General features: G+C 48.2%; 1 protein-coding gene across 3 annotated transcripts in view; it reads left to right on the forward strand.

Annotated features, from left to right (window-relative positions):
* Window positions 1–535: 535 nt before the first annotated feature.
* Window positions 536–17938, forward strand: part of TASOR2 (transcription activation suppressor family member 2) — a 47456-nt gene continuing 30053 nt past the window's right edge. The window contains exons 1-5 of one of the 3 annotated variants that reach the window (XM_065049334.1): window positions 536–827; window positions 12115–12260; window positions 13316–13411; window positions 14567–14639; window positions 16616–16707. In XM_065049334.1, coding sequence (XP_064905406.1) covers window positions 785–827; window positions 12115–12260; window positions 13316–13411; window positions 14567–14639; window positions 16616–16707 — 450 coding nt within the window. In that variant the 5' untranslated portion in view covers window positions 536–784. The remainder of the gene's footprint in view (window positions 828–12114; window positions 12261–13315; window positions 13412–14566; window positions 14640–16615; window positions 16708–17938) is intronic. The other 2 variants (XM_065049336.1, XM_065049335.1) reach the window with 2 other exon arrangements.

Raw genomic sequence — 17938 nt, forward strand, 5'->3', positions numbered from 1 at the left:
TTTTGTTGTGAAGGGCCTAAAATTGAGCACATGGAACTGATGGAGGTGAAGAAGGGCACAGGAAGGAGCCAGAAAGACTAGGAGAAAGACTAAGACTAAGACTAAAGGCAGAGGAAGGCCATGAGGGAAGGGGCCGAGGAAAGAGCCAAGAAAGGCGCTGAGGGGCTCAGGGAAGGGGTTGATCGGGGACTGAGGGGAAGCACTGAGGGGCCTGGGGCCACAACAGCAGGTGAAGGCTGAGAAGAGAGCTGAAGACACGGGCTGAGATGAAGGGAAAGGGCTGAGATGAGGGCAAAGGGCTGAGATGAGGGCAAAGGGCTGAGATGAGGGGCCGGGGGCAGCACTAAGGTGCTTGGGGCATGAAGCGAAGTGAAGGACTAGCGAGAGGCCGCTCAAGGCCGGTGCCGCCGCCGCGTTGACCCGCGGGAACAGGAAAGCGGCGGGTGCGGCCGCGCTCTCTTTCCGGTTCAATTTTCACTTTCTGTTTTTTTTTTCTTTTCTTTTTTATTTTTTTTCCTTTTTTCCCCTCCCTCGCCACCGCCGCCCGCCCCCAGCCCTGCCCCCCCGGCCCGCCTGCGCCCTTTCACTTCCTGGGGCCGGCGGTTGGCGGTGGTTCGCAACGCGGCCGCCCCACATGCCGCCCCGAGTGCCCTGAGCCCGCCGGCCCGCCCGGCCCGGCAGCGCCGCACCCTCCCGGGGCCCCCGCCGGGAGCGGAGCCGCGCCGAGGGCCGGGCGGGGCGGCATGAGGGCGGCGTGAGGAACGGCGGGGAGCGAAGCCCGGCCATGGGCGAGCGGCGGGACGAGCAGAGCGGAGGGCCGGGCACGGGTGAGCGGGGCCGGGGGGAGCGGGCGGATCCATCCCGCCCTTCGGTGCGGCAGGAGAAGCCGAGCCCGGTTCGTCCTTGTGACTGCAAAGCCGGGGCTGTTTGGCCTCGTGGCGATGAGCCTGGGGGTGTCTCTGCACCTGAGGGTGTCCCTGTGCCGAGGGGGGACCCTGAGCGGGACCCTGTGGCGAGGGAGGACCCTGAGGGGAGTCCCTGCACCTGAGGGGAGTCCCTGCACCTGAGGGGAGTCCCTGCACCTGAGGGGAGTCCCTGCACCTGAGGGGGGTCCCTGCACCTGAGGGAGACCTTGTGCTGAGGGGAGATCCTGAGCTGAGGGGGGTCCCTGCACCTGAGGGGGACCCTGCACCGAGGGGGAACAGCCCCCATGCTGGGGCAGGAGGCACCTTCCCCGAGCCCCTGTGCACCTGGAGGCCTCTGACACCTAGAAAGCAAGGCTTTTTAAATTTAATTTTGACCATCTTGCCGGGGTCGCATGGACTTTTCCAAGCTCCTTGTGCTGGTAGTTGACCCGTTGCAGCTGGGAGAGCTGCGGTCCTTTTTGGTTTTGTGGCTGTAAAACCTTCAGTTTGTCCTTGGGGAGCTGTGCTGGTCGATGTAGGTACTTTTCAGGAACGAGATATCGAAATACAAACAGATCTGCCATGTGCTGCGACCTCCCTGGGTGTTGAAGGTCCAAAGGCCCCTTTGCTCCCCTTCTTGGAGCAAATGCGCTGTCCTGCGGGGCTGGAAAAATGCCTTAAATGATGGAAAACAAATGTATTTCTCCTCTGATCCCACACAGTTCTGCTCCCAGGTTGTCCTCAAATTGTCCCCCAGAGGCTTGGATAGCATCAGGGCTTGCCGAGCTGTAAGGGGGGATAATCTGGGATAAATGGAGCAAGGCAGAGGGTGGACAGCACAAAAATAGCTGTAAAACTTGTTCCTTACTCTATGGGAATGAAGATTCTTCTTTGAAATGTGTAATAAGGCTTGTCTGGCCCAGAAATATCAGTAGCCCAGTGGTTTGGTGCTCCTTGTGGATGCAGGAGATGGCGGGCGAAGCGAAGCTCTGGGGGGATTCAAGTCACACCATTAACTTCATGGTTTTACCCCAAGAGTTTGGTCAAAGTGGGTGTTTCTTAGTGCTTTTCGATCTTGTTACAGCGCTTAAAAGAGACTGGTAACAAACAGGGAGACAGACACGGGTCTCTAGTGGCTTTAGCTGGCCTAGGGTTGAGTTTGGAAATTCCAGGTTTGCATTTGAATGAATTTCTTAGATATAGTTTGTTGTCAAGAAAATGTCTGATTTCACAGAAATTGCTGGTTTCCAATCGAAAAATGGTTCTGTCAGAGAATTCTCCATCTGCGCTAACGAAGTGTAAATACTTGCCTAGGACCAGGGACTGTGTTACCTGGCTCTGGAACTGGTTTTACATACTAGTTTGGCCTATTTTTAGCGTTCCTCTTAAACCTGGTGGTTTTGGTGGTAGCAGAGCTGACTTAAATGTTCCCCGTTCCCAAATACTCACCCCTGATACCCACTAACATCCACATCCCGCCCGACTTTGAGCTACAACTCTTTGTGGAACCTATCTGGATTAAATATAGCCTCTTTTGCTTTATTTTCTGCCGCAGTTTGCTGATTTTCTTCATTACACAGCCCCAGCTGTGCCAGGAGGGAAAGAGAAAGAGGACAAGGGCTGAAATACATGTGGGATTTACAGCTTGGGTGGAACTGGGCTGATTTTATTACATGAAATACATATGTTGGTCGCTCTGGCACCTGCTGAAGGGACCAGCTGGTAATTCTTGGTTTGAATAGCTTTGAGACAAGAAAGTGGCTTGTTTATTATTTCTGGTAAATGCTATTTTTGCACACTTTGGCTTTAAGGTTTGGGTTTTTTTTGGTGGTGAAATAACTACCCACTAGTTCTGGTGGGGTGTTTGTAGTCAGTGTGCATGGTGATTTTAGTACTTGGCTTTGGTTCTGTTTTTATTTGAAAGTCTAAGTGTGTCTTGGTAATTTCTGCAGCCAAAGGGTCCACAGAGACTGTGTGGTTAGAGCTCTATTACTGTATCAAGCACAACAAGAGACCAGGGGAAAGAAAATCAATGCTGAAAGGAGAGCATCTGTAGCGAGAGGAAAAGTAACGTAACCCAACAAGCCTGAGGAAGGATATATTCCTGTTTGGGAGGTTTTCAGGCTTGCTCAAAGGCGAAAGGAGTAAGTAACCAGCGGTCTGCAGACGTGCAGCTGCAGGATTCGAGGCAGGGGAGTCGTGTGCCTGCTTTTTCCAACCACAAACAAGTGGCTTCTTTTTTCTTTTTCTTTTCCCAAGTGGAAACTACAACGGGGAAATCTGCCTTGGTGAGATTGTTTTTAACAGGTGAGCTGTTGCTGTTGTTCTTATGAGGCTGCCTGTGTGTCGGGAGACGCTGGGTATCCCTGCACCATGTTCAGTCGCCTTTACAGCACGTGGGCTTTAGATCCAGGATGTCCCCAACATTGATTTTTTGGGGTTGTGGGAGGCAGCAGACAAACTGCAGCTTGTGTGGCAGCGGGCTGATGTTTCACAGGAGGGCTGGATGTTGTTCTGCAGGTGCTGTGTGGTCAGATGGGTTTCGACACATGGGTTTCAATGTGGCATCTGTGAGCTGCACGCAAAGGATCCGCAGAACGTAACCTCACAAAGGCAACCGGCGGGGTTTTGGTTTGCTGAGCAAGAGTCTGCAGCTCACCCTCGAGGTCAAGACTCATCAAGTCTGGCTGTCTTAGACCATCCCAGTGAGTGCGCTGGCATGGAGAATCACTTGGCTGCCTGGTTTTGCAAAACAAAAGGATGTATTTTGTTGTCTATGTGCTAAAATACCTGTGCTTCTGCTAGATTTGGGAAAAGTCAATGCGGACACCTGCAGCTGAGTGAATCCACAAGCGATGTCGGCCCTTTATAAGGTGATGGAAGAGGGGAGCTGTGGCACAATCGGGCTTTGAGGAGCATCTGCTGATACAGAAGGCAGCAACAAGTGCCTGTGCAATGCCTCAGTGAGGGAGAACCTGTAATAACCACATCCTCGCTGCAAGCAGCTGAGTGTAATAGGAGGAAGGTTATAAAATCAAAGAAATGTTACGTGGAAGGTTTATCTGGTGTAGGACTCCTATTCTGAGTAGATTTTTCACCAGAGTTGGGGACAGTGGTGGCTTTGCCCAGCCAAGAATGGGGACCCCCCCCACCTCTCTGTGACCTCTCACCCTCCGGGGGACAAATTTCATCCTCAAGTCCAGTCTGAACCTCCTGACGTGCAACTTGAGACGTTTCCCACTGTTGTTTCCATCTGCTGGTGCCAGGAGAGAAGCTCCATTGTCACCCTGACTCCTGTCAGGTAGCTCTGGGCTGCAGTTGGATGTCTTACGACACAGGGGTTTTCTGACATAATTTAGGAACTTCACCTTCCCTACCTGTGATGAAACTAATAATGTTTTCTTCCCAATAAACTACATATGTTCAGATATCGCAGTGCCATTAAATCTGTGTTGGCAGAGCTCAAGTGGAGGTGTCTGTGTAAAGGCTGCCGGTCCTCTCCTGAGAGGGTGCCAGGGGTTCCCTGCGTTGCCTGCCTCCTAAAATTCCTCTAAATTAAATAATGCCAGACTGTGATATTGAGCTGAAAAGCATTATAAAAGATCCTACGGCCTAAATTTCTGCATTCCCTGGCTACCTGATCCCAGAGGTAATTGAAAATACGCTCCAGCACCTGGGTTTTCCACCTTAGCAGCAATCACCGTGTCTCACAGCGGAAGTCACTAGTGGTGTCCCCAGGGGTCAGTGTTGGGTCCAGTCCTGTTTAACATCTTTATTGATGATTTAGATGAGGGGATTGAGACCATCATCAGCAAATTTGCTGATGACACCAAGTTGGGAGGGAGTGTCGACCTCCTGGAAGGCAGGAGGGCTCTGCAGAGGGATCTGGATAGACTGGAAAAATGGGCTGATTCCAATGGGATGAAGTTCAACAAGGCCAAATGCCGGGTGCTGCACTTTGGTCACAACAGCCCCCTGCAGCGCTCCAGGCTGGGCACAGAGTGGCTGGAGAGCAGTCAGACAGAAAGGGACCTGGGGGGACTAATGGACAGGAAGCTCAACAGGAGCCAACAGTGTGCCCAGGTGGCCAAGAAGGCCAATGGTGTCCTGTCCTGTATCCAAACCAGCGTGGTCAGCAGGACAAGGGCAGTGATCCTTCCCCTGTGCTCTGCATTGGGGAGGCCACACCTGGAGTGTTGTGTTCAGTTCTGGGCCCCTCATTTCAGGAAAGAGATTGAAGTGCTGGAGCGGGTCCAGAGAAGAGCAACAAGACTGGTGAAGGGACTTGAGCACAAGCCCTATGGGGAGAGGCTGAGGGAGCTGGGCTTGTTTAGTCTGGAGAAGAGGAGGCTTAGAGGTGAGCTCAGCACTCTCTAGAACTACCTGAAGGGCAGTTCTAGCCAGGTGGGGATTGGTCTCTTCTCCCAGGCATCAGCAATAGGACAAGGGGCCATGGGCTTCAACTCTGCCAGGGGAAATTGAGGCTGGAGATGAGAAAGCAATTCTTTGCAGAGAGAGTGGTCAGGATTGGAATGGCTGCCCAGGGAGGTGCTGGACTCACCGGCCACGGAGGTTTTTAAACTGAGATTGGCCATGGCACTTAGTGCCATGATCTAGTCAATGGACTGGAGTTGGACCAAGGGTTGGACTGGATGATCTCTGAGGGCTTTTCCAACCCAGTCGATTCTGTGATTCTGTGAAGAGTGTTTTAAATACGTCAAACCAGGAGATTGCAAAAGATACCATCTCACCCCAAACAGGGACAGAACTCCCAAGTTTAAGGCCAAGGATGTTAATTTAGGAGCGGAGCTGCATCAGCCTGCTTAATTTTTTCAGCTAATTGCAAAAGTTAGAGAGCTGTTGTGTCCGAAATTCCCTCCTTGCCCAGCGATTTGAATGTTCAGTTCTTGTGGGGGGAAAAATAGCTCCACAGTTACGTGTTCTTGAACCTCTGCGAGCCAACCGTTCTGAGAATATGAGGAAACATCCGCTGCAGAGACATGTTTTGTAACGATCTGTTGCGATGATTTACTCGCAGGAGGCCTGTAGCAGTTGCAGGATAATTGACTCGGTAAGTTCCTGGTCTTGCGCATGAAGGCACCACATAGAGCAAGAGATGCTTCCTACCCCAGCCACACTAATGTGACACTGCAGATCTGTCACCTGGTATCAAAAAGGGTCCACGCATGTCGGAAAAGGGGGAAAAGCTTGTGCCGATTTCACAGGCTGTCCCAGCTGAGACCAAAGATCCGTCTTGGCTGGTGTCCTGACACCAGGAGCAACCACGTAGGGAGAAGTATGTGAATAAAGGTACTGTGCTCTTTCTCCTGAAAACTCAAACCACTTGAGCATGTTTGTGGCTCAGGGACTTCCTAAGGAAGAGGTGGAATCTTTGCATTTAATAGATTATTTTTTTAAAAGCTGATTTTTGAGCTCATCTGCAGCGTTCTGCGGCGAGACCTTCAGATGTTGCTTTTTGTTAGAGCTATTCCTGGCTCTGCCAGATAGTTTGTGATACAACCTATGCCACGTCTTTCCCCTTTCATTTGCCAGCATCCCTGCAAACGAGTGCCTCCATCAGCCCGATTTAAGCCAGAGATCTTTTTTAGGCTGGATCACAAGCTCGAGCCTGCCTTGGTAACCCATCCTGTGCCCAACGTCTGCCTCTGGTACATAGAACATCCAGGATTCATTTGCTCTGTTGTACATGGTTTAGATCAGATCCGTTGCCGTATGGAAAGTACTCTACTTATTAGCAGCCCAAAAAATACGAGTTTAGAATAGTTGCCTGGGTCTTGGAGTGGAAAAAACGGGAAGGAAAAAGGCAAGAAAGCAGAAGAAAAAGATGCCGAGAAGCCACAAAGCAGGGAAAGTTGCTGCTAATGGCAGGAACAGGGACTTGTGTGGGGTAGGAGAGTGGATTTTGAGATCAAAAGGCTTTGAAGAACCTACAGTAAAACACAAGAAACCCCCCGAAAGGCTCAAATATTCCAAGTTGAACAACTTTTTGCTTCAGTGCTGTGCTAAGCGTGGCCTGGACCAGTCCCCATGGGCACAGGACACCTGTTCCACGGTGGGGATCGCTCTGCCTTGGATTATCAGTTTGCAAATACACCGAATATCAGCTAGTGTGAGCGACGTGTGCTGTATTTCCTCACCTGCTTACTCCTGGAGAGTAAACGTAAGTTTATCATTAACTGAAAATACTTTACGAGAGTCAGAAGCATCTGATGTAGTCAACATGTTATTATTTGCAGGCGCGACGTCTTCCTGCTCCTAGATGTTTGTGGGAGATGGTGATTTTGGGCTTAGTCTGTCTTAATTTGGCTCAGTTTTTGGCTTGAACTGAAAGAGGAAGGTGACTCCTGCGCTTCAGCATTAATGAGCCAAGACTCATTATACAAATTGGGCCGTACACGTGTAGCGGTCGTGACCTGCAAGTGGGTGAATGTCATGATTCTCAGGGCTCTGTAATACACGGAGAGATGAAAGTCTGCATTTGTGAGAATTTCTTTATTAAAAATTACTAGAAAACTACTACTAATAGTGCTACAAGTCACCACAAAATTACCGCTAGGAAAGTGAATATTTATATATTACAAGAGTAAAGCAAATGGTTGGACTCTATGATCCTGAGGGTCTCTTCCAACTGAAATGATTCTAAGTATATGGATATTACAAGTTATTACAGAATTCCAGCTAGCAAAGCAAGTATATATTTAATGAACCTTTACCTGTGTGTGCGACTATAAATATTTTACATGAGGCCTCACTGGTGCGACATTCACCAAACCGCTCCTGGGAATGGGGCGAATCGGCGACGAAAATGTCACATTACTAAACTGATCCATGTCACTGGTGTCCCCAGCGAGGGTCTGGTCTGTCCAGCAGGTCACATCAGGGAAGCTCTTCCAGAAAAGCTTTTTTGGGTAGGTAGCAAGTTGCTTTCTTTTCTTCTCTTTTGTTGTAAGTGGGTGTAGGACATTTCCCAGAATAGTTGTTGCTGACTTCTGGTTTTGTAGAAGGTCAGTTGGTTATCTCAGTTTCTTTGTCCTGCCAACTGCTCCCATCAAGGAGGTTTTGGCTGAGCTTATCAGGGGTGTCTCAGGACTCTTTGTTAAAGAGAAATCTTTATCAATATGTTTTCCAAGTCACCTTTGCAGCTGCTCCATGAGAAAGCTGTAGCTAGAAGAAATTTGCAGGTAAATAGCTGGTGGAGCATGTCGTGCAGTGCATTTTATAATGCAAGAGTTAAAACAAAAGCACCATAGATGATCTTTGTGGCTGTGTCCAGTGTGTGGTGACCACGCTGGCTTGCAGAATTTTGGAGGTTTGAGAGCAAAGAAGCAAACCTTATTCTCTGTACAAATAAAAGGTTCGAAAGCCATGGGTTTTCCACCTGGGCTGACTATGGAAGTCTCTGCGTGCTGAGGCTGCCCAGAGGGCACGTGAAGATGGATGAGCTAAAGGAGGATCCTGGTTTTGGGAAGTTTGTGTCTCTTGGCCTCGCCTGGCCCTGCTGGTGGACATCCAGCACCTGCAGGACCCTGAATCACACACAGGAGCTACGACGTGCAGTTCCTGGGAGGTGTGTGGGCCCGGCGGGGCTTGTCCACCCGGGTTGGCTTTAGTCGACAATTTGCAGAGGACAGAGTGGGGCATCTCGAGACATTTGCTGGTGCAGTCGGGGAGGAAAGGTCAAAGGAACTGGGTTTAGATGGAGAAAAGGAGGAGGAAGAAGGTCTTGATCTTTTGAGGTCCCTTTCAGTCCCAAGCATACTGTGATACTGTGGAGGTCAGCAGCCTTCCAAGGAACACAGGGCTCTTGGTGGATGACTTCTGCACAGCCACAGCGTGAGGAAAAGGTCATAGAATCATTTTGGTTGGAAGAGACGCTCAAAATCACCGAGTCCAACCGTTAATCCACCCCTGGCACTGCCCCATGTCCCTGAGAACATCATCTCTGCATCTGTCTGACCCTCCAGGGCTGGTGACTCCAGCACTGCCCTGGGCAGCCTGTTCCAATGCCCCACAGCCCTTTGGGGAAGAAATTGTTCCCACATCCAACCTCAACCTCCCCTGGCGCAACTTGAGGCCGTTTCCTCTGCTCCTGGCGCTTGTTCCTGGGGAGCAGAGCCCGACCCCCCTGGCTCCAAGCTCCTTTCAGGCAGTTCAGAGATCAGAAGGTCTCCCCTCAGCTCCTGTTCTCCAGCTGAACCCCCAGGTCCCTCAGCCGCTCCATCACACTTGTGCTCCAGCCCCTCACCAGCTCCGTTCCCTTCCCTGATCTCTCTCTAGTGCCCACGTGAACCTAAATTCCAGCGTTGGCAACGGATGTTAATAGTTTCAAAGGCAGCTGTTTTCTTTTCCTCTTGCTCTAAGGGTAGGAAATCACCAGGACAGGCTGTGAATCTCCTCCCCGAGGATTTCGGGGCACAATTAACACCCTCTGTGGGTTCAGCAGGGCTGGGTTTTTCCACCGCTCCTCCAGCTGTTGGTCCTGCAGTTCATCTGTGCTCTGACCGATCTCTGTGCAAGAAGTCACCCCTTGAGGATGCTGCGTGGTGGGAGGAACACCTCCGAGCTGCTCAGAGGGGAAATGGATACTTTCACTTTTACTTCTGGTGTAGCCACTTTCGCTTTCGCCTCCTCACAACCTGCACAGATTGTGAAGGACCTTCTGCTCCTGCAAATGAAACCTGGATGTATCGGGGCTTTGCGTGTATTTGTGTGAGTCCAGACTCTTCCTTTGGGTGGGAACAGATCAGGAGGAGCCTCTGAAATCTGAACAGGGAGCCGAGGGTCACCGTGAGCTGCTGAACTCAGTGCCACACTGGATGATTGTTTAGTCTCTTGTATTTGTATATTACTATGGCAACTTTATTTTGTATTCCTCTTTTGGACTTTCATTTTTATGCTGCAGTTGAACTTGCGGGGAGGAACAAATATTTGAGTTATCCCTTGCAAAGCCACTGGTTTTGTTGCATTTCTAAGAGCTTCCCAGCCTTTTTTTTTTAAAGCCTTTAGCCTTTACCCCTTAAAGACACCGAATATCGAATACTTTTGCTGATTTAATACCCACACCCTCAATACGTGTTCTGCACCTTGAGGGGCTTTTAACCCCATAATCTCTTTGTCAACTGTGTCTCACGTAGCGTGGAAACACACGACTGATCCCATCTCGCACGTTTAGACGTGGCTTTTCTTATGCTCCGAGCCCCCAGATTTGTCGATGATGCAGAGTTGCAGACGCTATGGATCGGAGTAGAATGTCGCACCTCAAAGTGAGATTTTTGGAGCAGTAAGTGTGAAATTAAATAGGAACCCTGTGCTTTTGAGACATATGGATCGGTTGAGAGAGCTGGGCTTGTTTAGGCTGGTGGAAAAGATGCTGAGAACAGGAGAATGACTCTGGACACAAGTGCTGTGGTGCTCCAGCAAGAAGCAATGTTACATTTGGTTCAAGCCTTTGGACAGGGATGTAATTCCCTGATGTGATTTCCATGGAGGAGTCTGAACTCACTGGCTGCTTCTCTGAGATGCACAGGACGCAAGAGACACAAAAGAAAATGAGAAACAAGGAAAAGAGTGAGGAATCTTTACATCCCTTCCTATCCTCATTAGGCTGAAAGAGAGAAAACAATACTAGTGAGAGAAAGCCGGGAGACCTCGTTATTTGTCTTTTTTCTGCCCTGAGAGCCAAGTTGTGTCCACCTGCTTTTGCTACTAGTTCTGATATAATAATTACAGCGGCATCGCCTGAAAGTGGGAGGTTTACAAAGTGAATCCAAGAGGGCACGAAAGACTCAAGAGCAACATTAGGAGATGAAAAAATACTTTCCTAGACCCATTTTTAGAGCTTTTTTAATCCCATTTCCCCCGACTTTTTGCCTTGTCTGGATTTTCATTTGCTTGGCACAAAACAGACCTTGTTAAGCTCCGTAGCGCAAACTGGCTGAACTGGCTTAGAGCTGTGTAGCTAAATGAGTTTAATACATGTAATTTGAACTGTTCTTTTTCCTGTTCCTTCTATGAGGTCCTTTTTTTGGCCTTGAGTAATTTGAGAGGAATAACAAGATTTGTGACATAAGGAATGATTCTCTCTTTTCTTCCTTCTTGAAGGGAGGAAAAGAACTATTAAAACCTACACTTCAAAAATAGGAGTCAAAACCCCAAGCAGGTTGCAGGGTGACAACAGATAATATCTTGCTCATCACCGAAGGAATGTGGACCTTTTAGAGGTTAAAATGAGCACTTAACCTATTTGTCCTCAAGAATGTCAGTGATTTTCTTCTTAAAGAGCAACCAGGATGCAAACCCTGCTCTTTATGTGGGGTTCAACGATTTTCCATTTCTTTCCTGATAGATAAATGCTTTATTTCCTAAAGTTGATGGGTCAGAAGAAATAAACCTTTTCAGTGCATCTATGCTGCAAACTCAGCTTGGGATTTGAAATCTTGTAGCTCGTGAATCACCCCCAGCAATAAAAGCTTTTTAAATGTGCAACAGAGACTAAACTCGGGATTTCCTGTGTTTCTAAGTGGCTGCTTTATTTAATATTTAGATTTTAACAGCTGCAACAGCACAAATACTGCAAACTTTCCTTTGTTTCTCTATCCCTATTTCATTTATCTCACGCTTTGGGACCTCTTCTTGCTGGGATGCTGTTGGGAAGTGTTTTACTGGGATATTTTATTTCGGAAATGTCTGGAGAGAGTTTGGGCTTTGAGAAAGCTCTGCCCCCTCAGGCTTTGAAAGAAGATCCCAAGATCTTTATAGTGAAACAGATAAATCCAAGAAGCTGAGCACGCACCAAGATGATCCCTATGTGTAGACATCAACTCTCGCAGCCTCAAAGAGTGTGTGATGAATCTAAGTAACTTCTTAGCACAAGAGAAACCTCTGACCTGCTCAATGTAAAGCTGATTTACCACCAGGCTTTCCATCTGGCAATTTATATATATATAATTTTTCTGTTGCAAAGGAAAACCTTTTAAGGGCTCACTGGCAAACAGGGAACTCAAATTCTTCCTGCTGTAGTATGATTTAACTTGCAGACAAGGATTTGGGTGGGGGTTGTGTGGCTGGAGAGGAGCTGCTGCTCCCAGTGGGAGCTGATCCGCTCCATGGAGACCTGGGCTTGTTAAATGAGGCCACATACTCAACTCAGCGTTAATATTTACACCCACTTTTTGATTTCTGCCTTCAGGTTTTCATCCGGAATCGGAAGAGTCGAGTTCCCTCTTGCAGACGGCTCTTTCAGTGCTGCAGGGCTCCTATTTGGACTCTACATCTCAGGGGAGTTTCCAGTACAGCCAAGCGATTCTGGTGGAAAATGATGTTTTTCTAAGCGAGGTGAGGCCGGTGGGGAGCAGGGTGGTGCTGCCATTTCTTTAGGAGCTGCAAACATCTGTAAATGCAGGTTTATTGGGCAGTCTGTCTTTCCTCTCAGCACGGCTGAGAGCCCCCGGTGCTGAACGGAGCCTTTTCTTTGCTTTCTGCCACTTCTCCCTTCCCAGTCTGATCAGGAACAAAAGGTCCATTGAGCCAGTGTTGCCAAACATTCAGCAGCAGTTTGTTCCTGGAGCGGGCTTTCCCTTCCGGGCAAGGGGAGAAATCCTGGTGTGCTAGCAGGATTTTAATGTTGTTTTACTTCTCCTGATTCACAGCCAGGTAGATTTCCATGTGGAATTTGTTTTTTCTGCCCTCAGACCCATCCAGGCACCAGTTTTAACCCCATTTCCCTTTCTCCACCTGACTGGGACGTGTATAGAAGCACTTTTAAAATGTCTTCATCCCTATGTCCCTGCTGTTGTTGGCATGGAAGACATGCCGTCTCCTCTGGGGACTGGAGATGAGCAGGCTGCTTCTTCTCGTGAATTAAATAGAGTTTAGACATTTTGGCTGCCTATATCTGGCATAGTCATTGTGGAGCTGGATGAAAAACGGGGAAAGCAGGTATCATGTAATTTGTTGATTTGCCTGTGAGTTCTAAAGCCAAAATAAGCCAAAGCAGTGAGGAGATTATTGTTTTATTTTGCGAACAAAATGATTCTATGCTTCTAACCTGGTTTAAATACTCCCATCCTTCTACAACTTCTTTAATAAAAGCCCCAAAACATCATGGGCTCCAACCCGGCTCTGTTTGCACCGAGGACACAGTCTGCTTTAATTATCAGACAAAAGAAATCAGAGTCATGTTGTTTGGCTGCAGCCAAACCCTCTGAGCTGTAGTTGCATTAGAGCACCCGCTCTCTCCTCAAATAGTCCAGGCTTCCCTGGTCAGCGGAGAGAGAGAAAGAGAGATCCCTCCAAGCATCTCACCTTCTAGAGGCATCTTCTTCGTGGTTGAGATGATGCTCAGTCTCTTGCCTCTGGACTGGAACAAAGTCTTGTTGTGTCTTCTGCAGCTCAAAGCTTTTGCCCAAGCGAAGGAAGGCGCCGGGTACAGCCAGGAGGAGCTGGAGGAGACCTTTGCATTTCTCCTGTTCGATAACGAAGAAGAGGTAACCTGAAATGCTTATTTAACTTAACAAGTTTGATGCCAAGTGCTGCTGCCCCACCAAAGCCCAGCAGATGTGTTGACTGACGTGTCCTGGCTTTCTGTGCTCCACTTACCAGTACAATTATTACTGGATAAATAATCCAGAGCAAGTTCTGAAAGCAGCTCCTGGGATGTTTTAGCGATGAATCTTATTTTGCATTTCTCCAATTGATTGTTCTTGGAGATGTAGCTGCCTCCTTGGCCCTCTGCAGGGAGATCGAAGGAGTCTCCCTTTGTCCCAGTGGATTTATGGTTGAGTGAAAACAGGTGAAACCTTCCATGTAGGCTTAGAAAAGCGCCTTTGTGACAGAAGACAGAAGTTTGTCAGGTGATTTTGGGCATGTTCCCTTCATTTTGCCAACAAGGTGGAGAAAAAACCTGACACAGCTATTAGGAAGGTTATTCCTGCCCATTTTTCACAAGGATGCTTTTGATTTTGTGAAAAGAGTTTGTCTACATAATGATGCTCAGGGAATCTAGTGGGAATTCACTTTCCATGTGATTTAATAACGCAATGCTAAGTCACTGTAGAGCTGGTTTTGGTCAGGATGAGGGTGGCCCGAATGGCACTTTAGTTCTGTTCATTTTGGATTGAGCTACAGCAAAATAAACCCCTTTCATTCTCAGTTTGGGGGCAGGAATTATTCTGCTTTATTTTAGCAGTTTAGCATCATCTGTGCCAAGTGACCGAGCTCCTTGTACAGTTTTAGGAAAGAAGGAGATCTCCAGGCAACATTTGGACCTCATTTAACTTGGGCTTGAAGATAAAGAAAGTGCAAAGTCCAGCCTTGCGCTTGCGGTGGTTTCTGGAGGTGCTGGAGTTGTTCCAGATTTTTCTAAGCTTTTGCTTCCATGGAGGTTTTTGTGACAACACTTGATAAACACAAGTATTTAGTATCTGAAACAACAGTTTTTCTTCCTGTTGGTTCTTCCTTTGGACATCATATTTAGTTTTCTTTATACCATGGGTGTTCTAAGACTAACGTTCTGCAATTGACTCGCAGCGTATCTTTGCCTGTTGCAAGTATTTTGCCAACTGTTTTAGTATAGATTTCAGTAGCTGTGTCCTTTATTTTTGAAAAATAAATGGTAAAGGAGGCTGTCTCTTCTTTTGAAGGCAAAAGAGGTGTGTCAGAGAGGTCTCCGTGTAAACAGCAGCTCTATTTCCACGCTTGGCGACCCAGCAAAAGGTAAGATATTAATTCAGAGAACCAAGACACCTGTTCACTGTTCTGGGGGGTATTGACTCCTTTCAAAACAAAAGCAAAAGCCCAGACAAACTCCTAGTGCTGCCTTGTTATTTATTGCAAAAATCCACAGAAACTCTGATGTTTCTTCCATGGGAAACTGCATTTATTTGGATAAAGCAAGCAACAGGGTTTGTTTTCTTCTGCCCCTTCAACCAGTTGAGGATGAGATCTTCCCCAGGGACTGTTGTTGTCTCTTCACCTCTCCATTTCAGGCTTTTTCTCCCTTGTTAGTAACAACCTTTGTCACGAAGTGGCTTTTTGGCAGCTCTGCCCGCTGGTTTGCTTGTCAGAGTTCATTTGCTGAGCTTTTGCCAACACTCCTGTTAATAACCAGAGCAGATCGTGACGTGTCAAAGCCCTTTTCCGTGTGTGCTCGTTCCTTGCCCAAAAGTCTGGGGGCATTGAGACGTGCCGTGCGGGATGCGTTACTCCGAGAAAATCCTTCTGCCAGAAGCAGAAGGTCTCCTGGTGCTCATTCCCTAAGTCTTTGCAGGCCAAGACACCTAATTATTGAACAGTCAATGCTAGTGAATGCCAAATCAAGCAATAGCTGGTTATTTGGGTGTATATTTTTAGTCCAGATGGACTGAAATGAACATTACGGAGTGTCTCTTTGTAGCCTTCCCCCTGCTCAGTCCCTGTTCCTCCACCAAACTTCTCTACCCATCTTGTCTACAAGGAGCAAAGAGCCAAGATTCCCTCATCCCCCCCAAAAATCCACATATATGCCCTGGGCATGGAGGAACAATGGGAATAAGCCACGTCAGAACGGGTCTTGTCACAAGGTAGAAGGTTCATGTTGGCATCTGGGATGGTAAAGGACCATAAAGAGCCACACAATGTCCCTGGGAAGGTTTGTGACACCTCATGGACCTGCTTTCGCACCTCTGCAGAGTGTGGTCCTGACATAGAAATACCCACGTTGCCTTCGTGTGACTCCAAATTGAGCAAAGTACCTGCCCTACTCGCAGTGTGAGCTGGAAACTCTTCACCAGATCTTGCTGTAAGAGACAAGCCCGCGCTCGGTGCGTTTGCACGTAGCGTGGGCAAAACTGGCATTACCTGGGCTACTTCCCCCATTATTCTCTAAACTGATTTTCATTACGAGGACAATTTTCCTCTCCATTCCCAGCAAACGTGAAATTTGAAGATTCAATCCAAGAACTGCAGTAGAATTTTTAAGAAGCTCCTGAATTGGGAGACAAAAAAACCCATCTCTCCTATGAGGGGTGAGGAAGGCTGACAGAATGAGATTTGTTTTCCTCAAAAGACAAGCTTTATCAGGCAAACTGCTGCTACTGAGATGCTTTAAATAACGTGCCATTACTTTTTTGGACTGGTCTTAATATGTAGATGGAGAATCAACAGGAATTTAGATTAAACCTATTGGGGATTTGAAGGGAGCGAGGTAACACTATGCTTGCTACAGTTACTACACTCCACATCACACAAGTGTAACGCATAAGCATCATCTTCTATTTGGGGATTGGTTATTTTTTGAGGGGATAGTTGTTGCCTCAAGTTTACTTTTTAAAAAAGAATATATTTGTGCCAAATTGACTCATTTCCCAGAGCGACCCCTGAACGCTGTTCCATGCCAGCAGTCAGAAAAAAGAATGAAAGTCACTAAGTTTTACCCTTTTTATGGCCCCTTCTTCTCCTCCCTCTCCCTCCTTCCCTTCTCCTTCCCTTCTCCTTCCCTTCTCCTTCCCTTCTCCTTCCCTTCTCCTTCCCTTCTCCTTCCCTTCTCCTTCCCTTCTCCTTCCCTTCTCCTTCCCTTCTCCTTCCCCTCTCCTTCCCTTCTCCTCTCCCTACAGAGACTCCCCTCAAAGAGGATCCTTTTAACAGGCCTTTTTTGGCAATCAGTTCTACTCCGCAGATGATTCACATGATCTTGCATTGCTTTATTTTCACAGGGGTTTATATTTCCAAGTATGCCGACTGTCTTCATCCCAGACCCTGGTATCACGGCAAATCTGGCTACATTGTCATTTGTAAGCTAATTAAGGTAAAATGCAAGTCTTTTTATTATTTCTTTTCATAAGCCACTATGCAGCACAGACGGTTTTAAAGGAGACATACGAGGTGGGGTGTAAAATTACCTCTGTTGAGAGCTCATTGAGATTTTTGACTATGTGATGTGTCAGGCTAGAAAGCAAGAGATGCAGCTGGGTTGACTGACCTGCAGAGCAGCAGAGGGTGCAGAGAACCTTCCAGATTCCACTGCTGAGACCAGTAATTCCCCACAGGGTCACCTTTCTCCCTGGATTCTCAAGTGTTTTGGGGGTTTGAGGGTGTAACCCTAAGGTGGCCGTGATCACAGCCCCATTCCCTTCCCCTTTTCTCCCCTCCCCACCGGCTCCTGCTCACACTGTCTTTGGGGAAAAAGAGGAGAAAGAGAATTCAGTGGTCTTTTAAAATATATTTCTGTGAATAGTTACGTGTATTCTTTTTTTTTTTCCCTTTCCTTTTTTCCCTTTTTTTTGTTTGTTTGGTTTTTGTTTGATTGTCTTTTCTGTTGGTTTTTGTTTGATTGTCTTTCCCCTTTTCCCCCCTTTTCTTCCCCCTTTTCCCCTTTTTTCCCCGTTTTTTTTTCCCCTTTCCCCTTCTTTGGTTTTTGTTTGTTTCACTTTTCCTTTCATTTTGTTGATTTGGTTTTTGTTTCTTTTTCCCCCTTGTCCCCCTTCCCCCTTTTCCCCCCTTGTCCCTCTTCTCCTTTTTCCCCCTTCTCCCCTTTTCCCCCCTTGTCCCCCTTCCCCCTTTTTCCCCCTTGTCCCCCTTCCCCCTTTTTCCCCCTTGTCCCCCTTCCCCCTTTTTCCCCCTTGTCCCCCTTCCCCCTTTTTCCCCCCTTGTCCCCCTTCCCCCTTTTCCCCCCTTGTCCCCCTTCCCCTTTTTTCCCCTTGTCCCCCTTCCGTTTTCCCCCCTGTCCCCCTTTCCCTTTTTCCCCCTTCTCCCCCTTCCCCCTTTTCCCCCCCTTGTCCCCCTTCCCCTTTTTCCCCCCTTGTCCCCCTTCCCCTTTTCCCCCCTTGTCCCCCTTCCCCTTTTCCCCCCTTGTCCCCCTTCCCCTTTTCCCCCCTTGTCCCCCTTCCCCTTTTCCCCCCTTGTCCCCCTTCTCCCTTTTTCCCCCTTGTCCCCCTTCCCCATTTTCCCCCTTCTCCCTTTTCCCCCCTTGTCCCCCTTCCCCTTTTTCCCCCTTCTCCCTTTTCCCCCCTTGTCCCCCTTCCCCCTTTTTCCCCCCT

The sequence above is a fragment of the Columba livia genome, chromosome 1, assembly GCF_036013475.1.
Source record: "Columba livia isolate bColLiv1 breed racing homer chromosome 1, bColLiv1.pat.W.v2, whole genome shotgun sequence".
In the NCBI taxonomy this organism is placed as follows: Eukaryota; Metazoa; Chordata; class Aves; order Columbiformes; family Columbidae; genus Columba; species Columba livia.